The sequence below is a fragment of the Chiloscyllium punctatum genome, chromosome 40, assembly GCF_047496795.1.
Source record: "Chiloscyllium punctatum isolate Juve2018m chromosome 40, sChiPun1.3, whole genome shotgun sequence".
Taxonomy (NCBI): domain Eukaryota; kingdom Metazoa; phylum Chordata; class Chondrichthyes; order Orectolobiformes; family Hemiscylliidae; genus Chiloscyllium; species Chiloscyllium punctatum.
In genome coordinates, this window is record NC_092778.1 from 795,465 (window position 1) to 820,221 (window position 24,757).

The window sequence follows — 24,757 nt, forward strand, 5'->3', positions numbered from 1 at the left end:
TGTTTCCAGTGCCTAGGTAAATGCCAGATGGTCATTCATATTCTTTCCTTTATTTAGACTTGGCAGTAGTTTGATTCAACTGGATGGCATGCTAGATCATTTCATGACTTGTCCTACCTGCCTATCTTCTTTTCCACCTATCCACTCCACCCTCCTCCTTGACCTATCACCTTCATCCCCTCCCCCACTCACCCATTGTACTCTATGCTATTTTCTCCCCACCCCCACCCTCCTCTAGCTTATCTCTCCACCCTTCAGGCTCTCTGCCTTTATTCCTGATGAAGGGCTTTTGCCCGAAATGTCGATTTTACTGCTCCTCGGATGCTGCCTGAACTGCTGTGCTCTTCCAGCACCACTAATCCAGAATCTGGTTTCCAGCATCTGCAGTCATTGTTTTTACCTAGACCATTTCACAGTCAATCACATTACTGTGCGTCTTTTGGTAGAACAGGTTTCTCTCTTAAAAAGGACATTGAACCAATAGGTTTTTACAACAATCAATAACAGTTGCAAAAGCGAGCTTTTAATTCCAGATGCTACAAAACTCAAATTTGACCATTTCCCATTGTGGAATTCAAAACAAGTCCCCAGAACATTAGTCTGAGGTTCCAGATTACAGACTCAACAACATTCCTGATGAACTGCACCTTCAAGTATTAAAGAGCACCTGTGACCAGAGAAGCATTGGTTTTAGTTTAGGAAAACTCCCTAGGATTATGGTAAAGTCCGATCAGATTGGAGAACAGCAAATGTAAATCCATTATTTAAGGAACAAGGGAAGACAGACACGAGCAAACTCCAGGCCAGTTAGCATGGTTAGGAAGGCATATGGAATATTGTCATTTGTTGTAGGGGCAACAGAATATAAATCAGCAATATCTTGATATAGCTGGACAAGGTATTGGTAAGGCTGCATCTGGACTACTGTGTACCATTTTCAGGTCATTATTTAGGAAAGTATTGGAAGCAGTGCAAAGATTTACTTATTGATTCCACAGTTGAAGCTAGTCTCTTATGAGGAAAAGTTGAACCATGTTAGACTTTAGAAGAATGAGATAGATTCGTCTTGAAATGTAAAAGATCCTCATGGGCCTGACAGGGTCAATTCTGAACAGATATTTCCACTTACACGAGAATCTAGGACTAAGGGACAGAGTTTAAAAATAAGGGGTCGCCCATTTAAGTCAAGTTGGTGGAGATTTATTTTAATCTCAAAGGGTCATTCGTGTCTGGCATTTTCTTCCTCAGGGAAGGCGGAGGTGGATAGATTCTTGATGGACAAGGATGTTGTATGGATCGCTTTTTCCCCTTTTGGACGATAAACTGCAAGATGGAAGTTGATCACTACTGGAGTAGCCTAAAGTACAAGGAGAATTCTTTTTACAATTTGAAGGTCAAGTGGGTTTGTGTGGCGTACACTTTAGCTACACTAATGTTACTTTTTGGAACAGAGGTGCACACTTTATAAATAACTGAAAAAGGCCTAGTACCAGCCTAAAGAAAATCTTCTGAACTGAAGCCTTGAAAGTGCCTAGCTGCAATTTATCACAGACTTGTTAGTCTAGTGCACAAAGACATTTTTAAGACCATAAGAAACAGGAACAGCAGTCGGCCAATTGGCCCTTTAAGCCTACTCCCCCATTCAATAAGATCAAGGCTGATCCAACATTTCTGATGTCCAGGTTCCTGCATTTGCCCATTAGCTTTGATTACCCTATTGGTCAAGAACCTCTCAGCCTTAAGTATATACAGAAGTCTGCAAAAGAAGTCCCTCCTTCTGTCAACGAAAATAATAAGAAACCTAAAGACTCCAAAGAAAGAACTTCAATACCAGAAAGAGATAAGCCTACCTACCCATCCTAATATTAAAATGAAGATCAATGATATTCACTGTCTTGGTTATATTTTTACACTCATTATGTGCTTTAAACTGTCTGCTATTGTCAGCTTTATTCATGAATGAGAGAGATTTTGGGGTTTTAAAAAGGTAAAGCTTAAGTGGCATAAAAGTAATTTTTTTTTTGCCATTTATTTACAATCGTGTTACTTGCTCTTGTTACTTACTTGTCAAAACCTGGTGTAAATTACTTTTGCCCTAAACAGCAGCCAATCGAGCAAATGGATCTCACTAGTTATACGTTTGTATCAGATCATGTTTAAGTTTTGCAGCCCTATCAGTTATGAATTGCGATCAATTAAAAAGCTCATTGGATCAATTAAACAACTGAGCTCCACAAATATCTCTAATCCCAGTTATAGCAGAGCTCAATGCATCAGTGCAAAATAGAATGCTGGGGCATTTGCAATAATCTTCAACCAGAAGTATCTCAGCTTCCTCCAGGGGTTCCCAACATCACAGATACTAATCTTCTGCCAATTCAATTTCACGCCATACAATATCAAGAAACGACTGAAGATAGTGGGACTCTAACATTGCAGCAATAGTACTGCAAACCCATGCTCAAAAACCTGCCACATTTTTAGCCAAGCTGTTCAACTACAGCTACAACATTAGCATCTACTTAATAAAATGGGAAAGTTGTCCTGAAAACAAGAGGCAGGACAAATCTAACCCAGTCAATTATTGCCCAGTAAAGTAATGGAAGGGATCATCAACAGTACTACTGAGTAGTACCTACTCAAATGACACTCAGTTGGGGGTTCCACCACAGCCACTCAGCAATTGAGCATATTATAGCTTCGGTTAAAACAGGGACAAGACAGCTGAAATCAGGAGATGTGGGAGTGACTGCCCTTAACATCAAGGCTACAACTGATGTGAGTGTAGCATCAAGGAGCCCTAGCAAAATGAGAATCGGTTAGAATGTTCACCAATGATTGTGAATTGTTCAGCACTAACTATGACTCCTTAGATACTGCAGGTAGCCGTGCTTAAATGGAGCAAAACCTGGACAATATTCAGGTTTGGGCGAATAAATGGCAAAATACATTCGTGTCTCACAAGTGGAAGACAGTGAACATCACAGAATCATAAAACCCTGACAATGTTGTCCACACTGACCCCCTCTCCAAACCCATCCAACTCCGCCCCCTCCCCAGGGCAGTTGGACTAGACATGAACAAAGAGAGGGCGAGGGGGAAGAGAGACACATACACACACACACAGTCATTTGGAGACAGTGCCTGTTTAATCACTGTAAACAAAAGACGCGATCACTATTGGAAACATGTCTTTGATGTAATGTCTCTATCGGGAACTTGAGATCTCCTTTGGATAATCCAGGTTCCTCTGTAAATACTCGAGCTACAGAAGCAGATCAGTCTCAGAATCCTGCAGTGACTCACTCACCTCCCAACTCTCCAAACACTGCCCTGCCAACCTCAAGGAACGGCTTATGAATGTGGCGAAATATTCTCCACTAGTCTGGATGGGTTAGTCCAACGACACACAGGCAGCTTTACACCATCCAAGAGAAAGCAGCCCACTTGTTTGGCAGCACATTCATTACTTTCTGCATCAACATTCAACAGCAGTGTGCACCAGCGATAAGAAGCCATGCAGAAATTCATCAAGGCTGCTCTAAAAAGCAACTTCCAAATGTATAATCACTACCATCTGGTTCACTACGGACAACATATATATGGGAACACCACCAAATGCAAGTTCACCCCCGAACAACTTGCCACCCTGAGTTCAAATTGCATTACTGTTCCTTCATTGTCACAGTCAAAATCCTAGAACTCCCTCCCAAATAGAATTGTTAATCTACTCCAAATAGACAGGCACTGTTACCACATTATTAGTGCACTCTTCTCAACTGCGCCTTGACCGTTTCAAAAGCTATGAGGGGGTTGACAAGAAAGCAGAGGCCATAGTTACATAGGGCATGATCTTATCTGATAAAGGTGCAGGATCATGGGACTAAATCTCTGCATTCAAATCAGTAAACGTGGTAACTAAGCTGCACATTGTACAATAATATAAACAACACAAGAAAAATTCCCAGTCCAATAAAGTCTTCTTTAAAAAGGTGAACAGGAATACAGATATTTGCGTAGCTCTGCGCTCCCCCCCCCTTAAGTAGCTCCAGCAATAGAGTGAGAGTTGAAGCACACTTTCAGTGGGAAAAGAGGAAAACAGCATCTCTCAAGAGCAATGGGAAAAGAATTAAATCGACAATCATACCCAAAAGAAAAATGTATCAAGAATCAACCACCTTCCACAAAAACAGCCATTAAAGAGTTACATTGCTTATACAAGTCATGAGATTCAGCAACATGTACAATACTTTTCTGGAATAAAGGGAATTTCGGCCACAATCACTTGCAATTTTCTGGCAGTCTTGGCAAGAAGTTAAGATGAAGATCATCAAGGACAACATGTGAAAGAAAAAAAAAAGAGGAAAAAGTCATCGCTTTTAACTTTTCCTTTCATGCACAGAGGACTCTGAATAAGCCAATTAATTGTAAAGCAACAAGCTTTCAATTTTCTGCCCGTTACTTAACACGAGAGTTGTAATCCTACAGATTAATAATTGGAGACAAGCCCCAAATTAAAATGAAAACCTAATGAGTAATATTAAAATCACCAGCTAAAATGTTTAAATAAAATCATTACAAATGGACAATGAAACAATTACATTACCCACATTAAGACAATAGCAGCATGGAAAGACTAACAAATTTCAAATGGATTAAATTATGCTACATATGTACCCAGTAGGCTTTCCAAGGATACCTCAAAACATCCTTAGGTCTAAACCATCCTTCCCAGGTCCACAGAAAATTTCTCTGGAGCTATAGGTTTGCTAATGTACTCTCAGCTATCTAGAAGCCAACTACATTGCAGACCAAAATCTTAAAACAGACATTCCACTTTTTTAAAAATTTAAATCCCCATTTCTGAATATATTCAATGTATTTCATAAAGGTAAAGATTTTTTTCTAAATCTTTACCTATGTTAGAATGCCATGAAGGAAATTGTTTAAACAAGTGCACCCTATTTCTCCAGGTTAGTTTGAGAAATAGGTTGGTGTAAGTCACTGTCATACCATTCAGTACAAGTTAAACAAAATTGAAACCTTGAAATACAATTTGCTGAGCTCTCCCACATGTAAAATTGGTGTCAAGTAGGACTGCTAGTGCATTTTTACATGTCAAAATTATATTTTGGCACCAAAACCACAATAATCACTGCCCTCAAAACAACAATTGTTAAGCAACACTGATACTTTTTTTGTAAAGAAAGCTTACATACTAGTTATAAAAGTGCTGGCTAGAATCCAAGCAGGCTCAATCACTGATCTGTTCTAGGTGTTTCAGTAAACCCAGCTTTGTTTGCATAACAAGAGCAGTGTGTGTCTAGCACTAATTGGGAAAGAATCCATATGAGATACAATAAAAGGGAAATATCTGGAGTGCGGAGCATGTATTTTCCACTAGAGAAAAAAAAAGTTAGAGGCCACATACTTCATGCTAAAACACAATGAGAAATTAAAGGTCACCATTCAGTCACTGAGCCCTCTGCTTGACAATGATCATCTGCCTTCCTATTTAAGTGATGCATTCAGCATGACTCAGACCCTGGCTTACTGCAGCTCTGGATCATTGCCACAGAATAACCAACTTCCATTTTGGTCTAACAAATTTTACGATTTCTGACACTTAGAGTTGCCTCCTATGTTTGTTGATGTGATATAATTTACAGTAATTTTAAACAAAGTGGAAAAACAGAAGCAACTTGTACAAGTTAAGAACACAATCATAACTAAGACTATAACCAACACAAGGCTATTGTGGAGTCATTGAATCATACAGCATTGAAACAGACCCTTCGGTCCAACTCATCTACGCCAACTAGACATCCCAATCTGACTTAGTCCCATTTATCAGCATTTAGCACACGTCCTTCTAAATTCTTCCTATTCATATATCTAGCTGCTTTTTAAATATTGCAGTTGTACCTACCTCTGCCATTTCCTCTGGCAGTTCATTCCATACACATACAACCGTCTGTATGAAAAGATTACCAATCAGGTCCCTTTTAAATCCTTTCCCTCTCACCTTCAACCTATGTCCTCTAGTTTTAGACTCCCCAACCCTAGGAAAAGGACTGTGGCTATGTTCACCCTATCAATGATTTTATGAACCTCTATATGGTCACCCCTCAGTCTTTGACATTCCAAAGAAAATAGCAACAACCTATTCAGCCTCTCTATAGCACAAACCCTCTAATCTAGTAACATCTTTGTAAAATTCTTCTGGATCTTTCAAGTTTCGCAACATGCTTCCCATAGTAGGGCAACTAGAATCGTACACAATATTCTAAAAGTGGCCTCACCAATGTCCTCTACAGCCATGACATGACATCCCAACTCCTACACTCAATGCACTGACCAATGAAGGCTAGCGTGCCACATGCCTTCTTCACCACCCTGTCTACCTGCAACTCCTCTTTCAAGGAACTTTGTACCTGCACCCTTCAGTCTCTTTCTAAGACAGCACACCTCAGTGCCCTATTAACTGTATACATCCTGCCCTGGTTTGCCTCACCAAAATGCAACACCTCAGATCTAAATTAAACTCTATCTAAATTAAACTCCTCAAGCCCACTGGCCCATCTGATCAAGATCCTGTTGTACTTCAAGATAACCTTCTTCACTGTCCACTACACCACCTACTTTGGTGTTATATGCAAACTTACCAATCATGCCTCCTTGATTCACATCTAAATCATGCATACAAAAGACAAAAAGCAGAGAACCCAGCACTGATCTCTGTGGCACACCACTGTCATGAAAACAACCCTCTACCACCACCCTGTCTCTGACCTCCAAGCCAATTTGTTTTAAATCCAACTGGCTAGCTCCCCAGATTCCATGTGATCTAACTTTACTAATCCGTCTACAATGTGGAATCTTGTTGAACACTTGGCTAAATTCCATATGAACAACATCAACCATTCTGCCTTCAATCTTATTTGTCACCCCTTTAAAAAGCTCAATCAATTTTATTGAGACAGACAATTTCCCACACACAAAGCCATGCTGACTATCCCTAATCAGTCCTTGCCTTTCCAAATGCATGCAAATCCTGTCCTTCAGAATCCACCCCAACAACTTAACCAGCAATTACATAAGGCTCACCAGTCTGGAGTTCCCTGGCTTTTCCTTACAGCCTCATTATGGAACCATATTAGCCAACCTCCAGACTTACAGCACCTCACCCAATGATACAAACATCTCATTCTAAATAGCCTTTATAGCAAGTGGTGGAACTTTGATATTCCAATATCTTTGATATATTTAGCTTTCCTAGATAACTGTACAATTAATAAGTTTATAACATCAGGACATGCGAGTCCACGGATGAACAAATAAAACAAAATTTGAACCCAGCAGCATGCATAAGAATCAACTAGTTCAAATTTTAATTTTCCTCTTCAGGCACTGCTTCATATTGAAACTTCAGCCTATCGTTGATCAAATACATCTTTCGTTATTTGGAAATTCAATATTACAAACAAAAACAAAAACAAAGGAACCTTTCCAGTAAATTTAATAGCCTAACATTTTTTGATAGACAAGTATACAATTGTTGACTGTTGCTCTTCTCGATTGTACCATTAGCAAACAAAGGTCAATGGGAGAGATAGACACCCTGAAAACTGCCTCTGTTATGACTCAAAGAGTTCATTCCTGAACCATGTTAAGCCATAACAGAGGCAGTTTTAGGGGTGTCTATTATCATGGTGATTCTATTATTCTTGCCGCTTGAAAAAAAAAGCCTGTTTATCCCTATTGTTTGTTTCCTATCTACCAATGTTTTCTATCCATGTCAGCGCCCTACTCCCAAAGCTATATGCTTTAATTTCACATGCTAATTGCATGAGATCTTATCAAAAGCCTTCCAAAAGTCCAAGTACAAATCGTTCTGTTATAACACGCATTACGGCAATGCAAACTCACTGTCATGGAACTGTTTCTAAAGTGCAAACTTAAAACATGCTGGCTGTAATGCAATTACAGCGCAAACACTAAGCATTGCTGCTAAAGCAGGATTTTTCTACAACACCGAGTTGCACAAGAACACAACCATTGCGTTACAGAACTGTTGGTAAATCCCATCCACTGATCAATTCTACTAGCTACATTCTCAAAAGATGCCAATAGATTTTTGAAGCAGGATTTCCCTTTTGTAAATCCATGGAACTGTCAATCCTGTCACTATTACCTGCTTTTACATTGTGTAAGAATCTTTATAAATGAAAGGTTAACTCATCAGAGCCCTAGTTTCCTAATGAGCAGTCCTGAAACATAAAAGGCACTACAACATAAGGACAGGATTGTGTCAAAAAGCACAAAGGTTTTTTTAAGAAAAACACCAACCAACCAAACAGCAGGTCCGGTTGCAGCTGTGGAGAGAAAGCAAATTTAACGTTTTGATCCAGTGACTTTTTTTCATAACTAGATTTTTGTGAAGCCTTGTCATGTGCAACGTGATAATGACTCGATAACCAAAGGATACTGACCAGCAGGCCAAGGAAAGTTCCCTTGACCTTCTTTGAATAGTGTGATTAGATCTTTTAACATTCAAATTAACACCTCATGTGATAGACAACAGAACGATGTAGCAATCCCTCAATATACATTGGACAATCTTGTAACTACGGTAGTTCTTCTACAACGCGATGGCTGCGCTCTAGTGCAACCCTATGCTTTAGAAATAGGGTCCATGATTCAATCGCGTTGTAGCGAATTCATGTCAACGAAACATGCGTTACAACAGAACAGCTTACATTCAGGAGTTTACCGGCTATAGAAGTGCAAGTAGAGACACCCAACCACCCCTCATTAAAATTCTTATCCACATATGGGCAGACAAACACAAATAGAATGACTTTATGAATAAAAAAAACATTCCAAGACACTTCATAAAAAGTGATATAAGTTATTAACAAAACATTCACACCAAGTTGTGTGTTAGGTGAAACACAGTTTAAGGAGCATTTTAAATAAGAGGTGAAGTTCGCAACTAGACTTTTACTATGACACCTCATTCATAAATTTTTTTTCCTTCTCAGACCTATCCATGAGTACTTCTGAAAACACTTCTATATTATCCATACTAACGGAAGCCAAACTGTTAAGTCCCACAGGACTGCTAACCAAAAAGCTTAAGTTAACTTCGTGCAATATTTTCAAAATGTTATGACTTCCAACATTATCCTTAAGGTTAGATCCAGAATAAATGAATGCTGTATCCAAAGGCTGCCCAGGCCCTGACTTTCATAATAATGACACTGGGAATTTACATGACTAATTTAGGGAATCTCAATTCTCCATTCCTTCTGGCAGCTGAAAACATTGCCACCAATGGTGGAGCAATTAAGAAAAAGATTGTCAAGAAGCCTGAATTGTATAAGAATAGATCTGTGGATTTTAGGACTGGAAATTTATAGATGCAAGAAAAGCTCAGGCCATGGAGAAATGTGGAAACAGCAGGATCATTTTAAATAGACAGACTTTATTTAACTAGAGTCAACATAAGTTAGTGGGTACAGGATTATGGATGAAATTGACTGAGAAAGTTGGAATACAGGCTGAGCTTCAAATAAGCTGAAGTTGAGGGTTGGTAACGAGCACTTTTGAAATGTAGTTAATGATGTGGAAAACTCTTATTTCTTGAATGAATGCTTCAATTACCTTTTTTCTCCTCTGTATAACTTCAGTGAACCCCACAGAGACCTTAACTTTTCATCCATTTCCTAATTTTGCACCACCATTGATAGCAATAGCCACAGCAAACTACAACTTGTTTTCAGGAACATCTCTCCCTGAACCTTCTACTTTACGATCTGATAAGGAGACATTTGAGAGTTTTGGAACATCTAAGAGAAATCAGTCTTTGGCTGAGCGACCAATTTGCCTCAGAGTCATAGTAAAAGTACAGCACGGAAACAGACCCTTTCGTCCAATTCATCCATGCTGACCAGATATGGTAAACTAATCTAGTTGCATTTGCCAACAGTTGGCCCATATCCATCTAAACTCTTTCTATTCACATACCTATCCAAATGACAAATGCTGCAATTGTACCAGCCTGCACAACTTCCTCTAGCAGCTCATTCCATACAATGCACCACCCTCTCTGTGAAAATGTTGCCCGTTGGGTCCCTTTTATATCTTTTCCCTCTCACCCTAAACCTATGCCCTCTGGTTCTGAATTCCCTCACCCCAGGAAAAAGACTTCTATTTATCCTATTCAAGCCCCTCATGACTTTATAAATCTTTTTAAGATCACCCTTCAGCTCCAGCCTATTCAGCCTCTCCCTATAGCTCAAATTCTCTAATCCTGACAACATCCTTGTAAACCTTTTCTGAACCCTTTCAAATTTAACCACATCCTTCCAATAGCAAGGAGACCAGTATTGCCCGCATTATTCCAAAAGTGGCCTAACCAATGTCCTGTACAGCTGCAACACAACCTCCCAACTCTTACACTCAATGCTCTTCAATGCCTTCAAAATGTCTCAGAACATTTTTCTACATTCATAAATTCTGCACAAATGTCCAGTGGCTTTGCAATTACTGTAAAAATGTAAACAATGTGGATTCACCCTTCCCCCTGGCATTTAAGGATACACCCACAATACAGAGCTGAACCATATAGACAAGACAAATTTACCCTGGAACTTGGATGATCTTAGCTTTAGATCCAAAGTGCAGGTGAGAAAGACGATGTGCAACTGGACATAGAGTCCTGGCTGCATGCATGAACATTAGACATCAAATAGGATTTCTCTCACTCAAATGAGGTAAACTCAGTCATTCCACTCCTCTTCCTGGCTCATCATCCACTTACAATAAATTTGAATGAATCCAAAACTTTGCAGCTATTTCCATTCATTCTTGTACTCCTTGCTATACTTTTTACAATTTTAGTATCATTCTAATGTTTAAATCCTTCCTGGACTTTGTTCCTCCCATCTCAGCATCCTCTCCCAACCCTGCAATTGAGATCAGCACATAACTCCAATATGGCCCTCCACTGTATCCTATATTCCTGTTCACTACCTTTGCCATCAGCTACTTGTAAAATTTTATTCTTTAAGCCTCATAATATATCAAATTTTGACCGGTCTTAATATTTTCATTGGTTTAGTGTAAATTTGGGCCTAATTGTATTCCTGTGAAATATTTTGGGATGTTTTATTACAATAAAACATTTCTATAAAATGCTCCAGAACATTTTTCTACACTTATAAATTCTTCCCAAGCGTCCAGTGGTGGCTTTATAATTTCTATAAAAAATTAAACAGATTGAGGATTCATTCTTCTCAGGCCTTTGAGTGTATGCACACAATACAGAACTAAACCATATGGAAAAAGCAAATTCAACCTAGGACTCGGATTTGTAAAAAAAAAAGGCAACTATCCTTCTATAGGAATGTACTAAAGGGGCACTCATTCACCCATGAAAGGTTGTGACTACCTTCAAAAAATGGAGGAGCAAAGTAAATACTCCCAACATGACGAGCCAACTGAAAGAATAACCGTACGTGAAAAGTCTGAATTACTTCGAAACATATAGACAACCGCTTTCTTGAGTACACTTTATATCTTTTAATTTGCAGCGATGCCAATCGATTCCTGCAAAATACATGTTTACAAGTCAATACCTGGAAGGGCGATACAGCGCGCCATGCTTTTCCTAGATGCTAACTGACCTCGATCCAATCTCATTTACTTTACAGCATTTGCAATATTTGCAAGTTTTAGTATTTATTCTACAGTTTTTCTCCACAATTTAACTCAAACGGAATAAGAGCGGCGGAGGCTTTATATGAAAGAGTAGGTGAAGGTCAGACATTTCCCTCCCCAAAATTTAACTTGAATGTATTTAGCTGCAAAATGAATCAAAGGTAAACCTTACCTGTTTAGTTTATCTTGAGCTTCTTTGGTAGCGTTAGCCTCCAATCCTCTGCAATTAAACAGGCGACAATCAGGAGGCAATTTTGAGTGTTATTTTTTTTTAAAAAAACAAAACCGCAAAATACCTTAAGTTCAGAGCGCTGCAATGCGGGATTTGCACACAGGCCCTGTCCTGACGGCTGCAGCAACAGAGGGACCTGTTTCTATCTCTCTCTCCACCCCACCACCATAACCATTACCCGACGCTCTCCCGTTTAGCGGCGACACAGCATCAAACAAAACGGTCGGTGGACTGTATATGCTGGAGCCGGCTCGCTTGCACAACCCAAGGAAAAGACAAATCTACATACCTCATTAATGTAAAGTGCAACAGTGAGAAATTCGAAAGCTAAACATGCGAATAAGGCTTTAATAATGAGTGTGCGAGTGGCCGCGGCGCCAAACACAGCGCTCACTTTCCACAGCCGCCATCTTCTTCTAACTGACAGGAACTGGTCTCGGAGCGCGCGGCCGGGCACTTCCGGTCCGCAAATGGCTGATCACATGGCAACCGGATGGGTGGGTGCTATGGCAACCAGCTCAAGATCGAGGGAAGGGCCGGAAAAGAAACGAGCCACAAGTTGACTGTAAGCTCTGAAAGAGGTATGAATACCAATTAATAATTCGTGCAGTAGCGTTGGAAAGGAGTTCCGTGACAGTGACTGATTGGATATTTTTCTGAACGATTGCATTTGGCTGTTAAACTAAAGGCAGTCATTTCGCAAGCCCAGTTTTCTCCTCTAGTTTCCAGTCGCACCTAGTTCAAATCACCCTTATCCATTCATCGTAGAATATTAGTGGGATTATCTACTGGGGAGGATGTTACTGTGCAGTTGCCCTCATCAGGGGAACAAACATTTGTGCTTTCGAGTTTCCAAACTCCAATTTACCGTTGCTCTCATAGAATATTCTACCTTGGGCACTTGCTCAAGCAGTTGAGTTCGCTCAACTGTTAATTTCGAAGTACTGGATTAGTGGTGCTGGAAGAGCACAGCAGTTCAGGCAGCATCCAACGAGCAGCGAAATCGACGTAATTTCGAAGAACTACCTCTGCAGTCGATTTACTTTTTCTTTCGTTCTAATCTCATCTAATTTGGTATGTACATCACAGTTTATAATTTTGAATTATTGTTTTTTTTCTACATCAAAGTGATATGTGTTGGTGAATTAAACAATTTCCTTTGTGGTGCGCCACGTATCAATGTTCGGCATAGCCTAGAATAAAGCTATTCAAACCATTTTAGGTTAAGCACATCGTGAATTAAATGTAGAGTAAAACTGACTCGACACTGTCCGAAACTTTTGCCCGAAACGTCGATTTCGAAGCTACTTGGATGCTGCCTGAACTGCTGTGCTCTTCCAGCACCACTAATCCAGAAACTGTCTCATCTAACACCATGATGCGGAGTGCCAGTATTGGACTGGAATGGACAAAGTTAGAAGTCACAGGACACCTGCTCCTTCTTCAAGAAAGCTTGTGATAAAGCTGGTAAAACGCAAGCTAAAATGTTCTTTCACATTGCTTTATACATCCATGGACAGTTCACAGCACATTTCAAATGAGAAAACCTTCTCCTCATGAAAGTTAATCCTGAACTCAGAAGCTTGCATCTTCAACACTAATATGAGATTTTCCTTTCTCTACCCACTAGTTTCTTTTCAGATTGTGTCTGCAGCTTACGGCACTTTCAGCCTTATAAGTTGGAGAGGTGCCAGAGTGATATTGTCACTGGACTAATAGTTCCAGAGACCCTGACAACATATACTTAAAGGGCGAAAGTGAGTACTGCAGATGCTGGAGATCAGAGTCAAGACGAGAGTGGTGCTGGAAAAGCACAGCAGGTCAGGCAGCATCCAAGGAGCAGGAAAATCAACGTTTCAGGATCTAGCAACTAAAAACGTTGCACCATGAGGTGCTGTGAATCATTAGCAGCAGCAGAATTGTGTTCAATATTTGACTTTGTAGTCTGGCATATCCTCCAATCGACTATTACAAGCCTTTAGCATATTTTCAGAATGTAGCCAGAGCCAATAACTTTCACAAGGAGAAGGTTTTCTCATTTAAAATGTGCTGTGAACTGTCTTGATGAAGAGCTTTTGTCTGAAACGTCTATTTTTCCTGCTCTTCGGGTGCTGCCTGACCTGCTGTACTTTTCTAGTACCACTCTAATCTTGACATATATTTGAATCCCATCACAAAGAATGATGACATTCAGTTTCAATGTGGAATTTAATGGTAGCCACAACCGTCGTAAAGCCCTTTAAGGAAGTAAAATCTGCATTTCTCACTTGTTCTGGCATTGTGGTTGATTCATAAATGTCATCAGTTGTACCTAATCACAACAAAGGTGATTAAAAGAAATGAAACCAGGCAGACCATCACCAAACCATCATCTCCCAGATCATACAGAACCTCATGATCTCAGGAGATCTCTCACCCACAGCTTCCAACCTCGTAGTCCGGGAACCCCACACTGTCTGATTCTACCTCTTTCCCTAGATTCACAAGCCTGACCACCCTGGCTGACCCATTGTCTCAGCCTGCTCCTGCCCCACCAAACTCATCTCCACCTACCTCAATACTGTCCTATCCCCCGCTGGTCCAGGAACTCCCCACATACGTTTGAGACACCACCCACACCCTCCACCTCCTCAAAGACCTCCGTTTCCCCAGCCCCCAACGCCTCACCTTCATCATGAATATCCAATCCCTCTACACGTCCATCCACCATGACCAGGGCCTCCAAGCCCTCTGTTTCCTCCTCTTCCAACGACCCAACAGTACCCTTCCACTGACACTCTCATTCGTTTGGCTGAACTGGTCCTCATCCTTAAAAATTTCTCCATCGAATCCTCCCACTTCCTCCAGACCAAAGGGTAGCCATGGGCACCTGTATGGGCCCCAACTATGCCTGTCTCTTTGTCAGCGATGTAGAACAGTCCATCTTCTGTCGTTACACTGGCACCACTCCCCACCTCTTCCTCCGCTACATTGATACTGCATCGGCGCCACCTCGTACTCCTGCAAGGAGTTTGAGCAGTTCATCAACTTCACCAACACATTCCACCCTGACCTTAAATTCACCTGGACCATCTCTGACACCTCCCTCCCCTTCCTGGGCCTCTCCATCTCCATTAATGATGGCCGACTTGACACTGACATTTTTTACAAACCCACTGACTCCCAGAGCTACGTGGATTACACCTCTTCTCACCCTACCTCCTGCAAAAATGCCTTCCCGTATTCCCAATTCCTCTGCCTCTGCCATATCTGCTCCCAGGAGGACCAGTTCCACCACAGAACAAACCAGATGGCATACTTCTTTAGAGACTGCAATTTCCCTTCCCACGTGGTTGAAGATGCCCTCCAACGCATCTCATCCACATCCCGCGCCTCTGCCCTCAAACCCCACCCCTCCAACCATAACAAGGACAGACCCCCCCCCCCGTCCTCACTTTCCACCCTACCAACCTTTGCATTAACCGCATCATCCGCCAACATTTCTGCCACCTCCAAACAGATCCCACCACCAGAGATATATTTCCCTCCCCACCCCTTTCCGCTTTTCGCAAAGACCATTCCCTCCGTGACTACCTGGTCACACTCCCCATCAAACCACCCTCCCATCCTGGCACCCTCCCCTGCCACCGCAGGAATTGCAAAACCTGCGGCCACAACTCCTCCCTCACCACCATCCAATACCCCAAAGGAGCCTTCCACATCCAAAGTTTCACCAGCACATCCGCCAATGTCATTTATTGTATCTGTTGCTCCCAATACGGTCTCCTCTACATTGGGGAGACTGGACACCTCCTCACACAGCGCTTCAGGGAACATCTCCAGGACACCCGCACCAATCAACCCCACCGCCCCGTGGCCCAACATTTTAACTCCCCCTTCCATTCTGCCGAGGACATCCAGGCCCTGGGCCTCCCCACCGCTGCTCCCTCACCACCCGATGCCTGGAGGAAGAACGCCTCATCTTCCGCCTCGGAACACTTCAACCCCAGGGCATCAATGTGGACTTCACCAGTTTCCTCATTTCCCCTTCCCCCACCTCACCTCAGCTCCAACCTTCCAGCTCAGCACTGTACCCGTGACCTGTCCTACCTGCCAATCTCCCTTCCCACCTATTCGCTCCAACCTCCCCTCTGATCTATCATCTCCATCCCCACCCCGTTCACCTATTGTACTCTTTGCTTCCCCCACCCTCCTCTCTGACCTATCACCTCCATCCCCACCCCCATGAATCTATTATACTCTTTGTTACCTTCTTCCCAGCCCCACCCCTCATTTATCTCTCTACCCTGGAGGCTTCCTGCCTCTAATCCTGAAGAAGGCCTTTTTCCCAAAACGTTGATTTTCCTGCTCCACGGACGCTGCCTGACCTGCTGTGTTTTCCCAGCACCACTCTGATCTAAACCCTGACCAGAAGTAATAATAGTCCTGTTGACCCTAAAAAGTCCTCCTTACTAACACTGAGAGTCTTATACCAAAATTGGAAGATGTGTCTTATTGCTGGACGTAGTCATTTTCATGGAATCATATCTGACAGGCAACATCCCAGGCACCATGATCGTCAGCCCAATGACTGAACAGAATCACTGTAGCAGCACAGTGATCAGTATTCAGGGAAGAGTTTCCCTGGGAATTCTTACCATTGACTTCAGGCCCATTGAAGTCTCATGCATCAGGTCAAATGTGAGCAAAGAAACCTCCTGCTTATTACCACCTACCACAGTTGATAAACAGTCACTTGGAGGACACACACGTTGGCAAGGACACAGAATGTACACTACTGGGGACTTCAATGTACATAGCCCATACCACTACAGACCAATATATCTGAATCCTAAAGCACAAAGCTGCTAGATCGAGCTTGCAGCAAATAATGACAGAACCAACAAAAGAGAAAAACATACTTGACCTCATCCTGAATGATCTACATTTAGTAGATACATCTGTCCACGACATTATCGCACTGTCCTTTGGACTTCACTTCAAGGATACGTTCCATCATTTTGTGTAGCAAAATCACTGTGCGAAATTGGCTAGATTTCAAATCATTCCTGATTCATGTAATAAGCAACAAGAGAAGGTACAATTCTGGATTAGCTAAGGAAATTAAGTTGGGCAGATGAATGAAGTAACAGTGCATAACCATTTGAAGATAGTGAATCCAACACTTAAATTTAGCATGAATATGGAAATACATTATAAGAACATAAGGAATACAGGCAGAAATAGAACACTCAGCTCATCAAGCCTTCAACAAGATTGTGCTTAGCATAGAATCATAGAATCCTACAGTGTGGAAGCAGGCCATTCGGCCCATTGAGTCTACACCGACCCTCCAAAGAGCATCTTACCCAGACCCTATCTCTGTAACCCCACATTTACCATAACTAATTCTCTTAGCATATACATCCCTCAATACTACAGGCAATTTAGCATGGCCAATCCACCTAACCTGCTCATCTTTGGACTGTGAGAGGTAACCAGAGGAAACCCATGCAGACGTATGGAGAATGTGCAAATTCCACACAGACAATCGCCCAAGGGTGGAATTGAACCCAGGTCCCTGGCTTTGTGAGGGTGGAGGTTGATATGTCACAGGCCTTAATTCATCTTTTGTGCCAGCACACCATAGTCCTCAACTCTTTGATATTTCATTTTCCATATCTCACTAAACACAAGCACGGTACCAGAGGATTTGAGGTCTGCGTGTATTGTACCAGTATTCAAAAAAGGTGCAAGGGATACACCAAGTAGGCTGGTCTGTTTGATCTTGGTCTTGGGCAAATTACTGGAATCAATATTGAGTGATAGAATTAACTGTTACTTAGAAAGGCATAGATTAATCATGGATAGTCATTATGATTTTATTCAAGGAAGGTCTTGACTTACTAACTTGGTGGATTTTTTTGAGGAGGTAACAAGGAGGATTGATCAGAATAGTGCAGTGGATGTAGTCCACATGGATTTTAGGAAGGCATGTTTTTGTGAATGGAAAGTAGGTTCCAGATGTCTTCTACAGTGCTCAGTTTTGGAGCCCTTGTTATTTGCAGTATATATTAATGATCTAAACTTTAACATGGGAGGCATGATTGAAAAATTTGCAAACAAGATAAAGCTGGCCAAAGTTGTTGGGCCAAATGGCCTGTTTCCACACTGTAGGGATTGTATGATTTCTATAATTAGTTGATAGTGACAAGATGGCTATAAACCACAGGAAGGTATCAATAGTTTGGTTGAATGGGCAGAAAAGTAACTGATGGAGATCAGTTGGAGAAGTGTGAGATTATTGTTTGGCAGGGCAAACAAAGAAAGAAAATACAGAATAAATATGAGAGTTTTGAGAGGAGTGGAGGAAGTGAGGGATCTTAGAATGCATTTCCAAAGATTCCTGAAAGTGGGAGTAGAGTTATATAAGATGATAAGGAAAGCATATGGAATGCTCTCCTTCATTGGACACAAGATCAAGGATGTAAAGCTGGAACCATATAAGACAGTGGTTACGCCACAGCTGGGGTTGTGTGTACTGTTCTAGTCACCATATTATTGGAAGCAAATAATTGCTTCAGAAGGAATACAAAGGAGATTTACAAGAATGTTACAAGGCTTTGAAAATGACAGGTGTAAGTAAAGATTGAATAGGGTAGGATTGCTTTCCTTAGATGAGGGAGGGGGGTGATTTCATCAGTGTTCAAAATCAAGAGAGACTTGGGTAGAGTGGGCAGGGGACAACTGTGTCTCTTAGCAGAGAGGTATGTTAGCAGGGGCACAGATTTAAGCTGATTGGCAGAACAATCGGAAACGATATGAGGAAAATAACTTTCACTCAGAGAGTGTTGGATGTCTGGAATTAACTGCCCAGTTTGATAGTTGAGGTGAAAACCACTAATTCATTTGCAAAGTATCCTGGACCAACACCTGAAAGACTGTCATTAGCAAGGGTACAGACCAGGTTCTAACACGTGGGATTAGAATGGATGGCTAGTTTGTTCAGCAGGTGCAGAGTGATGGGCTGAATGCACACACACATCAAGATATAAATCAGGAGCAGGAGTAGGCCATTGAGCCCCTTAAGTCTACTCCACCATTCAATAAGATCACGGTTGACTTGATTGTAACTTCAAATTTACATTCCTAACTATCCCAATAACCTTTTAACCTTCTTGCTTAACAAGAATCTATCTGTCTCTGTTCAATTACTCTGCCTCCCCTGCCTTTCAGTGTGATGAATCCAATGACAACCCTCTGAATGAAAAATTTCACTTAATCTCTGTTTAAATCTGTGCCTGTTTGATTTTTAAACAGTGACATGAATGGCCTCTTTCTGTGCTGTTACTTTTCTGTGATTCAAAAGTATTTCACCATTACATCCTTAAGAGCGGTTAGGGATGGGGAGTAAATGCTGATTTGTCCAGCAACTCACATCCTTTGACTAAATAAAAAAATGTTGGTAGAGATGTTTGGAGATCAGCAGGTGAATGACTTGCCTCAGACTATGGAGCATTTGCCCTGCCCTGCAAGCCAGATTGGTCATATGACTGATTAAGTATCTGGTGAGTGATGCTCCTGAACATAGCGCTGACGTAAATCTTTTTATTGATGGTGCTGTTGCAATTCAGGGAACAATGTTTGGGTTTTCTCTTGTTACATAGATGCATTGTTTGTAAGTGGTATTACCTATCACTTTCCAGCACAAGCTGGACATTGTAATGGTCAGCTGAGGCATGTTAACAAGTCAATTAACTGTGCAAAACAACCACATTCCATACTGTACTCACCCAGTGTCCAAGCGAAGCAATTGGATAGTGACCAAGATTGAGAAAGCTGGTTAATCTTTTCCCAATTCATTGTAAGACATGCTAGGGACAATTGAGGATGAGAAGAGAAACATAGCATCTGATCACAGATCAGTGGCAAAGCCCACCTGGAGAAGATCTCCTCTTCCTATGTGGGATGTGATAGCCTAAAATATGTGCAATTCAGCCTGGAAAGTGAGCAAATACAACCCAAGCCAACCATCCATACTTGGAGGTTTTAACTTGTATTTACAAAATAGGTATATACATAAATCCAATTATGTCAAGGCAGATATGCTACAACCTGCAGCAAAACCTTATTAAAGGCCTAGTTAATCTTCACAGGTCAACAATCTTCACAAAAACTTACCACCGTGTGAAAATGCTTCAACAAATTCCTACCAGTTATCCAGATATGATCATGTCAATCTGATTCAGCCCCCTGCATTTCCACATATCCCTGAAACTTTCTATTTTTTAACCACATACTGTGTATATACTCATGCATAGGTCGAATTTTGAAGACAGTTTTTTAAAGCTGAAATTAGGGGGTCAACTAAAACACGGGCACAAGTTTTGAGGGGCTGAAATTCATGCTGCTGTTCGAAATACTGTATTATTAGCAAAAGTGAATTTGATCGCACAACTTAATCCCGGGTAAAGGTTCAATGCAAGGGGCCTAACAGGGAAGGCAGATGAACTCGGCATGGTTAGGAACATGGGACTAGCATATCATAGCATTTACGGTAACATGGCTCAGGAATGGGCAGGACTGGCAGCTTAATGTTCCAGGATACAAATGGTACAGGAAGGATAGAAAGGGAGGCAAGAGAGGAGGGAGAGTCGCATTTTTGATAAGGGATAGCATTACAGCTGTGCTGAGGGAGGATATTCCCGGAAATACATCCAGGGAAGTTAATTGGGTGAAACTGAGAAATAAGAAAGGCATGATCATCTTATTGGGATTGTATTATAGACCCCCCAATAGTCACAGGGAAATGGAGAAACAAACTTGTAAGGAGATCTCAGCTATCTGTAAGAATAATAGAGTAGTTATGGTACGGGGATTTCAACTTTCCAACCATCAACTGGGACAGCCATAGTGTTAAAGGTTTAGACGGAGAGGAATTTCTTAAGTGTGTACAAGACAATTTTCTGATTCAGTATGTGGATGTACCTACTAGAGAAGGTGCAAAACTTGATCTACTCTTGGGAAATAAGGCAGGGCAGGTGACTGAGGTGTCAGTGGGGGCGGACTTTGGGGCCAGCGACCATAATTCTATTCATTTTAAAATAGTGATGGAAAAGGATAGACCAGATCTAAAAGTTGAAGTCCTAAATTGGAGAAAGGCCAATTTTGACGGTATTAGGCAAGAACTTTCAAAAGCTGATTGGGGGCAGATGTTCGCAGGTAAAGGGACAGCTGGAAAATGGGAAGCCTTCAGAAATGAGATAACAAGAATCCAGAGAAAGTATATTTCTGTCAGGGTGAAAGGGAAGGCTGGTAGGTATAGGGAATGCTGGATGACTAAAGAAATTGAGGGTTTGGTTAAGAAAAAGAAGGAAGCATATGTCAGGTACAGACAGGATAGATCAAGTGAATCCTTAGAAGAGTATAAAGTAAGTAGGAGTATACTTAGGAGGGCAAAACGGGGACATGAGATAGCTTTGGCAAATAGAATTAAGGAGAATCCAAAGGGATTTTACAAATTTATCAAGGACAAAAGGGTAACTAGGGAGAGAATAGGGCCCCTCAAAGATCAGCAAGGCGGCCTTTGTGTGGAGCCACAGAAAATGGGGGAGATACTAAATGAATATTTTGCATCAGTATTTACTGTGGAAAAGGATATGGAAGGTATGGACTGTAGGGAAATAGATGGTGACATCTTGCAAAATGCCCAGATTACAGAGGAGGAAGTGCTGGATGTCTTGAAATGGTTAAAAGTGGATAAATCCCCATGACCTGATCAGGTGTACCCGAGAACTCTGTGGGAAGCTAAAGAAGTGATTGCTGGGCCTCTTACTGAAATATTTGTATCATTGATAGTCACAGGTGAGGGGTGCCAGAAGACTGGAGGTTGGCAAACGTGGTGCCACTGTTTAAGAAGGGCGGTAAAGACAAGCCAGGGAACTATAGACCGGTGAGCCTGACCTGGGTGGTGGGCAAGTTGTTGGAGGGAATCCTTAGGGACAGGATGTACATGTATTTGGAAAGGTAAGGACTGATTTGGGATAGTCAGCATGGCTTTGTGTGTGGGAAATCATGTCTCACAAACTTGATTGAGTTTTTTGAAGAAGTAACAAAGAAGATTGATGAGGGCAGAGCAGTAGATGTGATCTATATGAACTTCAGTAAGGCGTACGACAAGGTTCCCCGTGGGAGTCTGATTAGCAAGGTTCAATCTCATGGAACACAGGGAGAACTAGCCATTTGGATACAGAACTGGCTCAAAAGTTAAGACAGAGGGTGGTGGTGGAGGGTTGTTTTTCAGATTGGAGGCCTGTGACCAGTGGAGTGCCACAAGGATCGGTGCTGGGCTCTCTACTTTGTCATTTACATAAATGCTTTGGATGCAAGCATAAGAGGTACAGTTAGTAAGTTTGCAGATGACACCAAAATTGGAGGTGTAGTGGACAGCGAAGAGGGTTACCTCCGATTACAACAGGATCTGGACCAGATGGGCCAATGGGCTGAGAAGTGGCAGATGGAGTTTAATTCCGATAAATGCGAGGTGCTGCATTTTGGGAAAGCAAATCTTAGCAGAACTTATACACTTAATGGTAAGGTCCTAGGGAGTGTTGCTGAACAAAGAGACCTTGGAATGCAGGTTCATAGCTCCTTGAAAGTGGAGTCGCAGGTAGATAGGAAAGTGAAGAAGGCATTTGGTATGCTTTCCTTTATTGGTCAGAGTATTGAGTACAGGATTAGATTAGATTAGATTACTTACAGTGTAGAAACAGGCCCTTTGGCCCAACAAGTCCACACCGACCCGCCGAAGCGTAACCCACCCAGACCCATTCCCCTACATTTACCCTTCACCTAACACTACAGGCAATTTAGCATGGTCAATTCACCTAACCTACACATTTTTTGGATTGTGGGAGGAAACCAGAGCACCCGGAGGACACCCACGCAGACACGGGGAGAATATGCAAACTCCACATAGTCAGTCGCCTGAGGCGGGAATTGAACCTGGGTCTCTGGCGCTGTGAGGCAACAGTGCTAACCACCGTGCCACCGTGCCGCCCATAAAAGGAGTTGGGAGGTCATGTTGCAGCTGTACAGGACATTGGTTAGGCCACTGTTGGAATACTGCGTACAATTCTGGTCTCCTTCCTCGGAAAGATGTTGTGAAACTTGAAAGGGTTCAGAAAAGATTTAAAAGGATGTTGCCAGGGTTGGAGGATCTGAGCTACAGGGAGAGGCCGAACAGGCTAGGGCTGTTTTCCCTGGAGCATCGGGGGCTGAGGGGTGACCTTATAGAGATTTACAAAATTATGAGTGGCATGGATAGGATAAGTAGACAAAGTCTTTTCCCTGGGGTCAGGGAGTCCAGAACTAGAGGGCATAGGTTTAGGGTGAGAGGGTAAAGGTATAAAAGAGACCTAAGGGGCAACTTTTTCACGCACAGGGTGGTATGTGTATGGAATGAGCTGCCAGAGGATGTGGTGGCGGCTGGTACAATTGCAACATTTAAGAGGCATTTGGATGGGTATATGAATAGGAAGGGTTTGGATGGATATGGGCTGGGTGTTGGCAAGTGGGACTAGATTGGGTTGGGATATCTGGTTGGCACAGACAGGTTGGACCGAAGGGTCTATTTCCATGCGGTACATCTCTATGACTCTAAGAAAAATGAATTGCAGTAAAGATCATTATCAGGTAAAAGCAAGAGACTGGTATGAAAATTTAGTATGTCCAAGATTTATTGAAATCCTGCAAAATCACACTGTTCTACATCATCATGGCTTGGTATAATGGCACACTTAAGATGAAACATTTATTAAATTCTGAAGGTGTAAGCATCTTGAAATTTCCTGCCAAATTCTTCTGTTTCCCTCCCATTTACTCTTGCATGTTATGAACCTTAGTAACGTTAACACATTTGTCAAAGAATTAAAGATAAACTGGTATGTAGCTAATATATCTCACTTTTATTCAGATATAATAGCACAATCAAAATGATTAACTTTTTACCCATATTAACTTTTGGATGTATAGTGAACGAAGCATGATAAGTACTGATAGACTTAGTACCCGTCTGAATGAATCAGACATGGTGTAGTAAACCAAGTGCGGTATGTAAAGTTCTGAATGAATGAATGGAGATGTGATATAGTAAACAAAGAGCAATGAGTAGACTTACCGGTCTGAATGAATAAATGTGATTTAATATGATAAAGTAGGGTTGATTTATACATGACAGACATGGAAAATACAAGATTTTTTGGCCAAAAATAAGAGGTCGACTTGGACAGGTTGACAGGAGTATGTATAGTATTAAAAAAAAGTCTACTGTTCTTTCCTCATTCCATATTAATATAGAGAATGAGTGACTACTTTGTACATAACATTAAAGCACCTTGGAAAAGGAGCAACGCAGTGAAAATTATAACCTTGGTTGAACACCACAGAAGCTCAGATCAAAAACAATAGAATTCATCAGTGCCAGATATGGAAGGGATTGCCACTCACAAGTTGTCCTCTTCAGCCTCAACAGATAATGTTTAATCCTGAAGTGAAATACATCCCTTGCAAAGTTCATATCTCCCATGGCAGACAGATGCCCAGAAAGTTTAAAAGACTGATCAGATACTGGAAAATGTTTATTTTCATTGATGCCTTGGGGCTGAATCAGATAAAAGGATATTTGCAAGGTTCATTTTAAAGTATGACCTAGATGTCTGTGCAAACTTGCAAAGACTATTCATTCCTTTTTTTAAGATCTTCCCAACCCTAAATACCCAACAGATGCAGTTCAAAGCATGCATCCATCCTGGATGTTTAGAT

At 41.6% G+C, this 24,757-nt stretch overlaps 1 protein-coding gene and 1 long non-coding RNA gene across 13 annotated transcripts in view; one reads left to right on the forward strand and one right to left on the reverse strand.

Annotated features, from left to right (window-relative positions):
• LOC140464265 (trinucleotide repeat-containing gene 6A protein-like) overlaps positions 1-12,377 on the reverse strand; it is a 180,215-nt gene extending 167,838 nt beyond the window's left edge. For all 8 annotated transcript variants that reach the window (XM_072559118.1, XM_072559117.1, XM_072559109.1 and 5 more), the window contains exons 1-2: positions 12,246-12,377; positions 11,897-11,944 (exon numbers count right to left, since the gene is read on the reverse strand). In XM_072559118.1, coding sequence (XP_072415219.1) covers positions 11,897-11,944; positions 12,246-12,250 — 53 coding nt within the window. In that variant the 5' untranslated portion in view covers positions 12,251-12,377. The remainder of the gene's footprint in view (positions 1-11,896; positions 11,945-12,245) is intronic.
• A 78-nt stretch (positions 12,378-12,455) lies between these two features.
• The window catches only part of LOC140464273 (uncharacterized), a 105,265-nt gene continuing 92,963 nt past the window's right edge, over positions 12,456-24,757 (forward strand). For 2 of the 5 annotated variants that reach the window (XR_011954901.1, XR_011954899.1), the window contains exon 1: positions 12,466-12,537. This is a non-coding gene — a long non-coding RNA (uncharacterized lncRNA). The other 3 variants (XR_011954902.1, XR_011954898.1, XR_011954900.1) reach the window with 2 other exon arrangements.